This window comes from Neomonachus schauinslandi, chromosome 5 (assembly GCF_002201575.2).
Source record: "Neomonachus schauinslandi chromosome 5, ASM220157v2, whole genome shotgun sequence".
Lineage (NCBI taxonomy): Eukaryota > Metazoa > Chordata > Mammalia > Carnivora > Phocidae > Neomonachus > Neomonachus schauinslandi.
Genome location: NC_058407.1, coordinates 121,065,653 through 121,078,515, shown reverse-complemented (window position 1 = coordinate 121,078,515; position 12,863 = coordinate 121,065,653). Strand labels below are relative to the sequence as shown.

Genomic DNA, 12,863 nt, shown 5'->3' with positions numbered 1-12,863 from the left:
ATCTTGATCTAACACTAAAGCCTTTCCATTCTGCAAGGTGAAATCCCTTGACCTAGATCTGTCCCTTAAAAGGCAAGTGACTGTAAGAAATTCTAAGATTTTCTTAGACTTTTAAGAGCATTGGTAAATATTGATATAAAAAGTCAGGTTCATTAGCCACTTTTATTTGATTTTCCTGAAAACCTGCCAGACAGAAAGTTCTCATTTTTATCCACCTTCATTGCTACCCCCAGAGCAGCTCTCTCCATGGCAACTGAAAACTTCTCTGGGTTGAAATAATCCTCTCCAGCTTCCAGTGCACAGTCAAGGAATTTTAAAAACAGAGGACTTTGTAACCACAAAATACTCTCTGAGATTTAAAAGGCCACGGAGCTCCAGATAAATAATCAGTTATCTTTCTTCTAACGGTAAGCACCGCGTTTAGAAACGTTTGTCTCATCTTCTGTCATTTTTTAAATGCTAACATAAGAATCTTAAATTCTCTGTCTCTCTCTTTTCTTAACTGTAAAAGTAACCCCAATATCTCTGTTACTACCCCCACAGTCACCATTAGCTCATCTCTGTGCCAAGATCTGACATGAGATGCTGTTAACATTTTGCATTCCTTGAGCAATCGGTTGAAGAGATTAATTTTTTTGCAGAAAGCTGATTGGCTCTCAAGTTGTCCTTCATGCCTTTAGGGACCATTGAGTATGTGGATTTATCATGGCTCTTGTGATCTTGAAACACTCGGGCTTTTCTGCTAGTTCGTCCTGGTAATAAACAAAAAACTAAAAAATGAGTGTTTTCTGGGCATGACTGTTTTCTTCTAGTGTCCTTCCTTAACTAAAACCGTCTCGTTCCATGTGATATGGGTAATTTATTGAAATGTATTTTCTGTTTATTTTCATCTACTTACTTGAGTGATGAGGACCACCCAGCCCTGGGAGTTCTACTTTAGGATGGGATAAAAAGAGAGTATTTCCTGCCTGGGTCCTAGACTGGTACCACCTTGCAGGATGAACAGAAAAACTTCTTCCTAATTCTGCTCCTCTGGTGAGTTTAGAGAGAGGCAACCCCACAAACTTCTTGGCGGTTCTATAGTTTGCAAAGTCCACAGCCCTGAGCGCAATCCCACAAACTTCTTGGCTGTTCTATAGTTTGCAAAGTCCACAGTCCTGAGCGTTGCCTGCTGTTTGTGGTTATAAATGACCTACAGACGACCCGCTGTTCAGAACCCGCTTGCCATTGCAAATCAGCTTAGCCACCCCATTAATGAATCCTTTCAAACACGGTGCAGGCACAATAATTAAAGCCTTTCCTTTTCCCCTTTACTGCAGAAAGTCCTCCGATTACAAGCTGACACCGACAGCAAGCCACCCAACTCCATCGCACACCGACTGGAGGTAAAGGAAGGGTGGAAATGGGCTTCTGGACAAAGCTTCCAGTATTGGGGGTGCCATTGTTCCTTGTGCTCGGCCTTGTTCCCGCTACTGAGACGGAAAGACCCTCCACCCAGGATAGCGGCGGCACCTGGAGCCCCGGCCACCTGATGGAAGTACTACGAGCTCTGTCTGCTGGTGACCCCCCACCCGTGAACCATTCGCGAAGCCTCATCGAAACATTGCTGGAGAAAACTGGCTGCCCACGGAGGACAAACAGAATGCAAGGAGGCTGCAGTCTGGTTAGTGCAATAGGATATGGGATCAGGTACCAGGGCGTGTTCAAAAAACAGTGATGGCTTCTCTAGCCCTTTACTTCAGTGAAGCAAACTGGAAATGCAGTTCCCGCGGGGGCGGGGCGGTGCCGTGTAATACGCCCACCGCTAGGGTACCGCCAGTCACTCAGCGTCCTCCGTAGAGCAATTCAAAACAGGGAGAATTTTCATTGACTAAAATGGCAATGTTTAGGGAAGCCTTTCTGCAACCCTCCAATGTTGGGAGGTATTTAGTTGCAAGTGTGAACTTTCAGTTCTTTGTGTGTGTGTGTGTGGTTGCGGAGCACTTGTGCATCACTGCTTAGATGCTGTTTGTTTTCGGGAGCCGAATGATAGTGATAGGATATTTGTCTAGCATTGAATTTTTTTTAAGTACTTTATCCTGGTGTTTTCTAGTATGTTGCATGGTGGGTCGTTCATAAATTGGATAATCATCCTCTTAAAAATGACACATCTGAGGGGCGCCTGCGTGGCACCTTCCGTTAAGCCTCCGTTTCCTGGTTTCAGCTCAGGTTGCAATCTCAGAGTCATGGGATCGAGTCCCGCATCAGGCTCTGCGCTGAGTGCGAATCTGCTTGAGGTTCTCTCCCTCTCCCTCTGTCCTTCCTGCTCGTGCTCTCTCTCTCTCTCTCTCTAATAAATAAATAAATAAATCTTTGAAAAAGAATGACACATCTGGTCTGGGGGAGCTAAAATGAGGCCTGTGGCTGGTGGGCCCGACTCCCAGCTTTGCCCTGGTCTGCCCGGCGACTCTCAAACCCTGTCCACACCTCAGCATTGCCTGGGCAGCTTTCACCGAATACCACATTCCGGCTTCTTTCTCCCTCCATAGAAGAGATTTAACTTGCCTGGGATGGAATTTTTAAAAAATCCTCCGCATGGGCGCCTGGGTGGCTCAGTTGGTTAAGCGACTGCCTTCGGCTCAGGTCATGATCCTGGAGTCCCGGGATCGAGTCCCGCATCGGGCTCTCTGCTCGGCAGGGAGCCTGCTTTTCCCTCTGACCCTCCCCCCTCTCATGTGCTCTCTCTCTCTCTCTCTCATTCTCTCTGTCTCAAATAAATAAGTAAATTCTTTAAAAAAATAAAAAATAAAAAATAAAAAATCCTCCGCAGACCGCTTTCATGTAAAATCCACATTAACATAAAGTCAGCATCTAACCTAAAATCAGAAAGTCTCCATGGGTGGGGAGGCATGGGGGGACCACCAGAGGCAGGAGCCCATATTGTCAGACGAGAGCAAACAAGAACAAGCAAAAACACTATTCACCATCCCTTTCCTGATTCAGAGATTTTTTCAGAATGTAATAAATAAATAAATGAAGACATAAATAAATAAATAAGCAAGCAAATAACTGCCTCCAGCAAAAAAAAAAAAAAGAAAAAAAAATTGGCAGACTTTCTCAATCATGCTTAGTTCTAGAGGAAACATTTCCTGGCCAAGTGTTTTGTTTTTTGTTTTTTTGTGGGGTTGTTTTTGTTTTTGTTTTTGTTTTTCATGACAGAAGGGTCTTACTAATAGAATTTTTTCTCTGCTCTGTGCAAACAATAAATAATTCGATAATTAGTGAAATTCCCAAAGGCTCCCAGAGAAAACATGTGTTATAATAGGCAACTCATCTGTAATGACATTAATTTATATATATAGCAACATAAGACTTCCCCATGGAACTAACTCGGAGTCATATCTTATTAATGTCCTCTGAGAATTTGCTTCAGGGAAATGTTCTCCTCTGATGACATCAAGTGCCTTATTAAGGCCGGTTGAATATTAGTCTAGCTAGGGCCAATGTAAACATGCAAAATTATTCTGTTTTTTTTGGGGGGGGGGGGCGAGGTTGTTTTGCACTTTTTTGTTTTCCGTGACATTATCAAGCATTTGGCCAATTTAGCTTCTGTTTGAGCTATTTCTTTTCCCAGAAAGTGAAACACTTGTCTTTAATAGCCCTCTTGTTGCTGCTATTTCTCAGTGGAAAAGACTGAGGTTAAAAAGAAGGGGGGGGGCAAATTTCCACTTGACCTGCTCAGAGGGCTTCACTTCACCTGAGTCCCCCATAAACGAGGATCCCACGAAATCTCTCCTTGTCATTCGTAAAAAAGCCAAGGAGAAACAGTGTCCTATTGGTTTGACAAACAGCTGCATTCTGGCCCAAACCACAGCTCTTCTGCTGGTTGTTGAATCTCTTATGTCTTTTTAGGGACTTTGTCCATTTAGAGGCAGGGTTTGTGTTAGAAATTCTGTGGTAAATAAACTCTTTTTTTTTTTAAAAAAAAGGAAATTCTGTAGTAAAAAGAGGGCAAGGGGGTAAGTTCATATCCCTAAATGTCTGGGGAAAAAAGAGGGAAGTGGGTGTTTTAAATTCGTGGGGAGAAAAAGTGTTCCCAATTTTATTTCAGGTTTAGGTAAAAACTGAATGAGTGTGTGTGTGTGTGTGTGTGTGTGTTTAAATCAATCTGCAGTATCTGAAAGCACTGTGCATTTAAAAATTAATCCATTCAAGCTTTAGCCTTTGAAAATGGGTAGTCTTGGCCTTTTTTTCTTTTTTTAATAAGAAGGGTTAGAATGGAGTTTTAATGAATTTAATGAGGGATTAAGTAACTCTAAGAGAATAAATTCCACTTCAATTATGGTGGGAACCATGACCCTACATGGGTTCCAGACGTGGTGAAGGGATAAGAACCCAGTGTCTGGGGTCAGCCAGCACTGGGCCCAAATCCTTGCTCTGGTACCTTCTAGTTGTTAGGACATGTTGAACCTCAGCTCCCTCATCCATAAGACCCCAGTGCTAGTTCTCTCCTCAGGGAGCTGTGTGTGAGGACCACATGGCCATGTGTGAACAAGCTGGGGCACAACAGCTCAAGCTCTCTCTGTCCCCTCACATTTCCTGTACATCATGGACGTGACCAACCCCTTTTCCCAGGGACCCTGGGGCGGTGCTGCTGAGAAATGAGATATTCCTCAGCATCCCCCTCCAGCCCCATCCCCAGACTCCCTGCTCCTCACTCTCCCAGGGGCTTGGGGGTTTTTATCCAAGATCTCTAGAAGATTCTCAGACACCTTCAAGGTAGAGAACCACTGCTTTAAGGTCCTGCATTTAATTCAACCCCCCCCCCTTGTCATTTCTGTCACAGGATAAACAGGGGACAGCTCAAACTTCATCTTAACTTGTTGATCTAACAGGTTTTTTCTTATCTCAGGAAGACTTATCTCTGTCAGTCGGAAATGCCACAGAATCTGCTATAGACCCACAAAAGCCAGTGCCTGCCATTAGCCAACATCCTTCCAACTCTTGGTTTGGCAGGGAAAGGAAGAAACATAATTTCCTTCTTATAGTCAATTATAAGACCCCCCCAAAAAAAGACCTTATAAAAACCTAAGAACTTGAATAAGGCCAGTGGATTTGTCCATAACCCAAAAGCGAATTTAAACATCTTTGGATCTAAAATTTTTAAAGATTATCTACAAGGGTGACAGTTGCCCTATTAACGCAGAAGAAAGATTTCCTACTGCTTTTTGTCACTGGGGCTCTCCTAGCATTAGCGGTGAACGAAACTGAATGAGGCAGCTGGGGAAGGCGATCTGATTTGACTCTAGGAATCCAGAATCTGTGCCCCCCCCCCAAAATCTTATGCCTCCACCTGACAAGATTAAAGGGAAAATCGATGGATTATTCCTGAATGAGTCCCTTCTTCTTTAACAAAGAATCACTTCACCAGAGTTAACGCCTTGGATGGATCTCGATACCTAGGGGGTGGAAGTATTTGCCAAATTGTGCTAGACATCCTCTCCCAAACACAACCCAAGCCACTGCTAAAAGCTCTAGCCACTGAAACAAATCTAGTGATGATGAATTGGAAAGTCCAGTCCCCCACCCACCCACATAGTGCTTTCTGTCCTGTCAATGTCTGTTAGTTCTGATGTTCCTGACGGTAGACTTTCCTCAAGCCACTGCCTTCCATACAAAGGTAACTTCTTACGAGTCAAATATCATTAAAAGGCAGAAAGTTTTCAGCCCATGGTCATTTGATTCCCAACTGAGCTTCATTCAAGCAAGCCTCAGAAAATTGAAGCAAGGTTTAGCTAACTTCTGTCCATTCAAGAGGAAAGAAGTCTCTCGTCCTTCAAAATGAGATGCTCAGCAACTATTTAAACATTTTCGGTCAGAAATCAATTTACCTTCCACGTTCTATGCTTTTCACAAAACGTTTCTTACCTTGTTTTCCGCTGCTCCAGGCCACATCCCTCCTATTCCAATCCTAGTGAGGTACACTGAAAAGGAACCACAAATGGAAAGGGGTCTCAGGCACCTCGATGGGATGAAGGGTGGCCACGTTCTCTGCTGTGTGCTGTCAACCAAACCCTGGCCACATGTGCCTGGTCTGGTGACCTCGCGGAAGTCCCATTTCTTGTCTCACTGGCACTTTTTTCCGACCTACCCAGCCCTCCTCAAACAACCTCAACAGCACTTGACAGTTTGTCAGCAGGAACTCATTCAATCTTCTCATTGTACGATGTTCTCATTGATTTATATTCGAGCCTTACCCATTCCTTGGTCTCCTTTTTTTTTTTTAAGATTTTATTTATTTGAGAGAGAGAATGAGCATAAGCAGGGGAAGGAGCAGAGGGAGAGGGAGAAGCAGGCTCCCCACTGAGCAAGGAACCTGATATGGGGCTTGATCCCAGGACCCTGGGATCATGACCTGAGCTGAAGGCAGACACTCAACCGACTGAGCCACCCAGGTGCCCCCAATCCCTTGGTCTCCTAATTGATCTCTTTTCCTATCAAACAGGAGGGAGAGAAAATTACTGGTTGAAGGGGCTGCACATTAAGTACATAGGTGGGTCTACAGCTTACGTTCTTCGTGGCACAAAACAAAGGAATAAGAGAATAAAACCTATCATTTGCAGAGGAGGAATTAAGATTGGGCAAGCACTATTAGCTTTGTGACCTTAGGTACGTTACTTACCCTTTCTTTGACTTGGTTTTCACATATGCTATAGATATACCTTCCTTATAGAAGGAAGACATAACTCATGCTGGATTCTGTGCATTATCCTTGCATACTGCACAGAAATGTACCCATTATTCACTGTGCGTTAAATAATTGGGTTATTGGTATTCTTAGTGCTTAACAGTACGCAGAAATATTTGGTGGGTTATCAAATAAGCTGAGGACATTTTGTTTTTCCATTTAAAATAATGGAATAATATTCTTACCATCAAAAAATTCATTATCTGACTTTTTTTCCAGAACCAATTAGATTTGTTTTTTAAAAGATTTTATCTATTTATTTGACAGAGAGAGAGCACAAGCTGGGGGGAGAGGCAGAGGGAGAGGGAGAAGCAGACTCCCCGCTTAGCAGGGATCCTGATAGGGGGCTGGATCCCAGGACCCTGGGATCATGATCTGAGCTGAAGGCAGACGCTTAACCGACTGAGCCACCCAGGCATCCCACCGATTAGATTTATGTACTGAGGAATGCTTGAATACCTAAGGTGCTTAGCACTGTCCTGGGCACATGGCTTCCAATAAAGGATAGCTGATATTACCAATAGTTTGGTTTCAGGAGGTTATATGTTCTTACAAAGAATGGCTTGATTACACTTTTGTTTCAACTGATTCACCTCCTTGAGTCTTGGCATCAGTCCTGCCAACAGCTACCAACCCATGAACTTTTCTTGTGGGCTAACCAAGAAACAGAAAAGGGCTGGGTTGGTTTTGGTGGTGGAGCTCAATAGTCACGTTGAGTTGGTCTTGTTGGGAAGCCTGTTTGCTGAGTTCTTATCCCAGTGCAGTTGAGTTGGGGAGAGAACGGAATCTGTATGGCTTGTGAAGAATGTGATGAATGCTTTGCTTTAGAGACAGATGACATGTTTCTTCCTGACTCAGACGGTACGGCCCAGATGTTAGCCAGTGGGACGCACAGCACATGGAATTAGGACGCCTGAAGCTTCCGCCTCAGAGAATAGATTAAAAGATATTCTAGTAAATTGTCCTACAGTGGGGAAAAAATCCCTTTGGGGGGCTCAGGACAGGCATCCCTCCATGCCTTCATTCTGAGGCTGAGGCTGTGCAGTGGGCTGCTTCTGGGATCCTAGGAGAATTCTTAGCACCTCACTGTCTTTGAAGCAAGGCAGCTCCTGTCTTGTCAGAAGAGCTTCCGTTCCACAACCCTGTGTGTATCTTTTTTCTCATTGTCCCATCACGTTACCCAAAACACCTTCTGCCACGTAAACTTCCCAGATGAGCCGAGCCAGGCGTCGGGGCCGTGGGTGTGAAACAAAGAAAGCATCATGGAGGTATTTTTAGCAATTATCTTAGGTAAAGGCAAGGCAGATGGCATTCATTCATTCTATTTCACGCCTCAGAAGTGCTAGGCATTGTGCTCGATGCCAAGGATAGAACTGCGCACAGACAAAACTTGGTCCTAATGGACCACTTGTTCTCAGGGGAAGAGAGAAAATAAACATGGAGAGCAAGAAATTTTAGAATACTAGTGCCACGAAGAAAATAAACCTGCCTTATGCCGGAGCTGCCCCTAGCCCCTTGTGACTGTTGGGCACTTGATACGTGGCTCGTCTGAACTGAGACACACTGGGAAGTGCAAAGTACACACCAGATTTTGAAGACTTAGCCTGACAAAAAGAATGTCAAATAGCTCCTAAATAATTTTTAAAAATTTTGATGACATGTCAAAGTGATCCTATCTTGCATATACGTTTCAATAAGGTACATTATTAGATAAGTTATTAAAATTAATTTCACTTTCTAAAATGTGGCTCCTGGAAAATTTAAAGTGATGTGTGGCTTATCTCTGTGGCTGGGGTCCTGTTTCCATCAAACAGCGCCACACTGGAGAACATGGGGCAGGGGTTGGGACGTCCGACTTTGGATAGGGTGTTTGGGAAGGCATCCCCGAGGGCGTGTCACTTTAAGCTAGATCTGAGAAATGAGGGGAAAGAAGACCTGAAAGGTGGTGGGAAGGAGCTTGGTGGGACTGATGGAAAATCACAGGGGCAGAAAGTTAAAGAGAGGCGGGGAGAGGCTAAGGTAAGGTAAGGGAGGGGGTAGTCAAGAACCAGACCAGTGAGAAAATTGTGTAGAGCTTGGATTTCATTCTAAATGCAATGGGGCATTCCTTTAAAAAGCCAAAGAGTCTACTGGTTTTACTCCAGGCAGCAAATGGACAACTGGAGCTAGAAGGACTATTCTCAGGGAATAAGGGCTCCGCAGGAGGGCATCACTGATGTATAGAAGTCCAACCTGAACTCTTTTATTAGAAGCTGACTACTGGGGCTGCCCACATTCCCCTCGTATTCATAAAATAATAAGCAGGGAAGGACCGGTGGTCGTTAGTGTTCTAGGACTATTTGCTAAGCTTTGTTTCTCCTTGTGTGTTATTTTGTGTTTTTGGAACAGTGCTTTGAACCAGATGCCCTGTTACTAATAGCTGGAGGAGATTTTGAGGAGCAGCTCCGAGAGGAAGTGGTCCAGAGGGTTTCTCTTCTCCTCCTCTATTACATTATTCATCAGGAAGAGATCTGTTCTTCTAAGCTCAACATGAGTAATAAAGAGTATAAATTTTACCTACACAGCCTCCTCAGCCTCAGGCAGGACGAAAACTCCTATTTCCTTTCACAGAACGAGACAGAAGACATCTTGACACTCACCAGGCTGTACTTTGACACTTCTAGAAGCCAGGTAAGAAGGCCCAAGGTGCCAACTGGCTGTGCTGCTAAGATACAGTCTCCGAGCCTTGTTCCCTGTCACTTATTTATCCCTAGGACAGCCAAGGACTTTTAAGAGAGGTATTTGTGAGTTTTAGTTATGGGATGTTAAGTGATGTCATTTAAAACTCTGAGTATAAAAGGAGGAGATGGGATGACTAATTATTGTAAAATGAGTTCCAGCCAGAAGGTGGGTGGGTGGGTGGGTGGGTGCGCAGGAAAGCCAGCTGATGGGGCAACTCTCTTCTCCTGAACATGAAAGTGAGTGAGTCACAGCTCCTGATCAGTCTCCAAGGACTGACCCACATAGGGGAGGGCATCGTGCCTATTTGCCTTGCCGTCTGGCCAGGGAAAAAGAAGGCGGGACCATTTGAGAGCGAGGAATTTATCATTAGTTACTCCACCGGAGAAACAGCTTGCAAAAAGCATTATTCATGACCGCCAGCACAGACAATATCCCTTCTGCAGCTTTTGATTCGTGCTGCTTCGGTTCAAGGGGTCTCTGGAAGTGGTTTTCTCTCCTCAGGGCTCCCACTGTGAGGAACCAGGCGTCTGGTCTCTTCTGGCCTTCCTTACTGTTCCAGCAAAAGCTAGCCTTTCAATTACCTTTATTAACTTTGCAGTGGGAAGTCTGAGCGGATAAAGTGCTCTGAACATTAAAAAAAGAAGTTTTTTAAGCCACATTTTCTTTTTTTTTTTTTTTAAGATTTTATTTATTTATTTGAGAGAGAGAATGAGATAGAGAGAGCATGAGAGGGGGGGAGGGTCAGAGGGAGAAGCAGACTCCCCGCTGAGCAGGGAGCCCGATGCGGGACTCGATCCCAGGACTCCAGGATCATGACCTGAGCCGAAGGCAGTTGCTTAACCAACTGAGCCACCCAGGCGCCCTAAGCCACATTTTCTTAAAGAATCGAGCAGCCACCCATGCATTTTGAAGAGTGTTGTGAGTCATTTTTTTTTCTCTTGAATTTTTCATTGACATGTGTCTCTGAGCTGCTGTAACAAAAATACCATAGACTGAGTGGCTTCTACACAATAGAAATTTCTTCCTCACAGTTCTGGAGTCGGGTGAGAGCCCCCCCATCCTGGTTTACAAGAGACTATCTCCCCACATGGTAGAAGGGATAGAGGAGTGCTCTGGGATCTCTCTTATAAGGGCACCAATCACATTCATGACGGCTTCACCCTCATGACCCAATCACCTCCCAAAGGCCCCACCTCGTAATACCATCACAGTAGGTGGTAGGATTTCAACGTATCAGTTTGGATGGGGGGACACAAACATTCAGTCTATAGTGATGTGTATAGGTGTATTTGATTTTTGACCTCAATTCTGGCTCCTGGGAGCCCCGAGGTATCTGTGCGATCATGCTGTGGCCTAATGACCGGCAAACACATCCTCCAATTTGCCGTAAAAGCGCTTAATTTCTCTCGTGATTGGCACACAGATGGAAAGACTGTTTCCGAAGGACTGTGTGGGCATCACTCTGGTAACTCTCATCTCATGAATCTCAAAATAGGACCATATTTTTGTTTCCACTTCCAATTGAGAAAATGGGTTCCTTTCTAGAATTCAGTTTCTGCTTAAATAAGGAAAGAGGCCCACATATAATTTCTTTGGTGCAACATCTATATGATACAAGATTGGTTCAAATTAGCCACTAGGATTTTAGTCATCCCATCTGTTACTGCCTTTTGATGCAGATTAAGTGGGAATGAGAACCCGGCACTCAAAAGCAGATGGTGTGTATATGTTCAACGCAGATTTCTGGTTATCCAACACATACTGCAAATACCTGAGCTTCCAAGTGTACGTGAGATTAAACATTCCTAGAGCAGAATAAAATAATTCAATATTATGGGTAGGCCTACTTTCTCCATCTATTCATTCAAGAAGAATTAAGAGCTCTTGTTGGGTTGTAACCCTTGCTAGGCCTTAGACCAGTTGTCTCCTGGAGGATGGCACTGTCATCCTTTAGCCCATTTATTTGGGCTAGAATTCCCTTAGGAATCCTTAGTCAGTCAATCCAGACTTTTACAGGAGGCCAATTGACCTCTCACTGGAGGATGCCGCTCTTTCCGACTAGAGAGTGTGAGGTCAGAGAAGGTGCTGGTAGACCAGGCCCACCACCACCAGCATCTCTAGGTCTTGGTCTGCACAGGATTCAGCTTCCATAGATGAAGCCACTAAGAGCTGCTCCAGGTAGGCCTTCACCAGCTCAACAGAAACAGCTCTACGCCAGAGTACCCTAATCCAGCCACCCTCCCTGGTGGTGCAGAATGTACATATCCCTCCATTCCTTCATTTTCTTTTGTCCAACTATTGTTTAGCTCCTTGACTCAATCTCTTGCTCCCAGCACTCTCTGCTCTTTCCACTGTTGGCTATTACCATGATAAATAAACAGGGATCGGTATAGACTTCTCCACTAACCCTGACTCTTATATGGAGGAATAGTGGATGGTATTACTGTCCTACAGTTGATAAACCCAGAAACCTGAGCCATTTTTAACTCTTCAGACTCCTTCACATTTTCTTCTAAGTCCTTTGTAATATTCCTCAAATACATCCACTTCTTTCCATCTCTAGTGCTACCATCTGAGGTCAAGAAATACCTTGGGTTAATCAATAACTTCTTTTATTTTTTTATCTTTAATAATTATTTTTTTTATGATTTTATTTATTTTTCTTTTTTTTATTATGTTATGTTAGTCACCATACATTACATCATTAGTTTTTGATGTAGTGTTCCACGATTCATTGTTTGCATATAACACCCAGTGCTCCATGCAGAACACACCTTCTTTAATCAATAACTTCTCAACTACACTCCTGCTTTTAAATTCTAGCCCTGGCAATTTATTCACTACTTTGCCACCAGAGCGATATATTTCTATAACATACCTTATTGTATTATCCTTTTGTTTATAACATTAATGGCTCCTCTGGAGCCTTTAGGGGGAAAGTTTTCATGACACTGAGTATAAGCTTCTTGCCACCTTCTCCAGCCTACTGTCTGTCAGATGCGCAACTAGACACTAGGTCCAACAATAGTAATACTTAAGATTAGCTAACTGTGTCTTACGTACCAGCTACTGTATTAAAAATTTTTCATGCATTAGCTCATCTAATCTTAATTACCTTTGTGGTGGGCAGCATTGTCCTTTTTTACCGATAAAGAACATGAAGGTTAACAAAGTTAATCATTTTGCCCAAGGTCACTCAGTTACAAATCCAGAGATAATATTAAAGCCTTATCTGTCTATCCCAAGCACTATGCCATGGAACTCACTTTGATGATATGAAAGTCCAATAACCCCTCATCCTGTGTTTCCTTTTATTTCTATATACAAGAGGAAGAGTATTTAAAAGCACAAGCTATGGAGTCAGATCTGGGTGCGCACTGGGTGTGCACTCCATTATTGGCCTGGTGATCTGTGT

General features: G+C 43.7%; 1 protein-coding gene across 3 annotated transcripts in view; it reads left to right on the top strand.

Moving 5' to 3' along the window:
• Positions 1-1,402: 1,402 nt before the first annotated feature.
• Positions 1,403-12,863, top strand: part of SLC39A12 (solute carrier family 39 member 12) — a 67,187-nt gene continuing 55,726 nt past the window's right edge. For all 3 annotated transcript variants that reach the window (XM_044914992.1, XM_044914991.1, XM_044914990.1), the window contains exons 1-2: positions 1,403-1,663; positions 9,116-9,397. In XM_044914992.1, coding sequence (XP_044770927.1) covers positions 1,403-1,663; positions 9,116-9,397 — 543 coding nt within the window. The remainder of the gene's footprint in view (positions 1,664-9,115; positions 9,398-12,863) is intronic.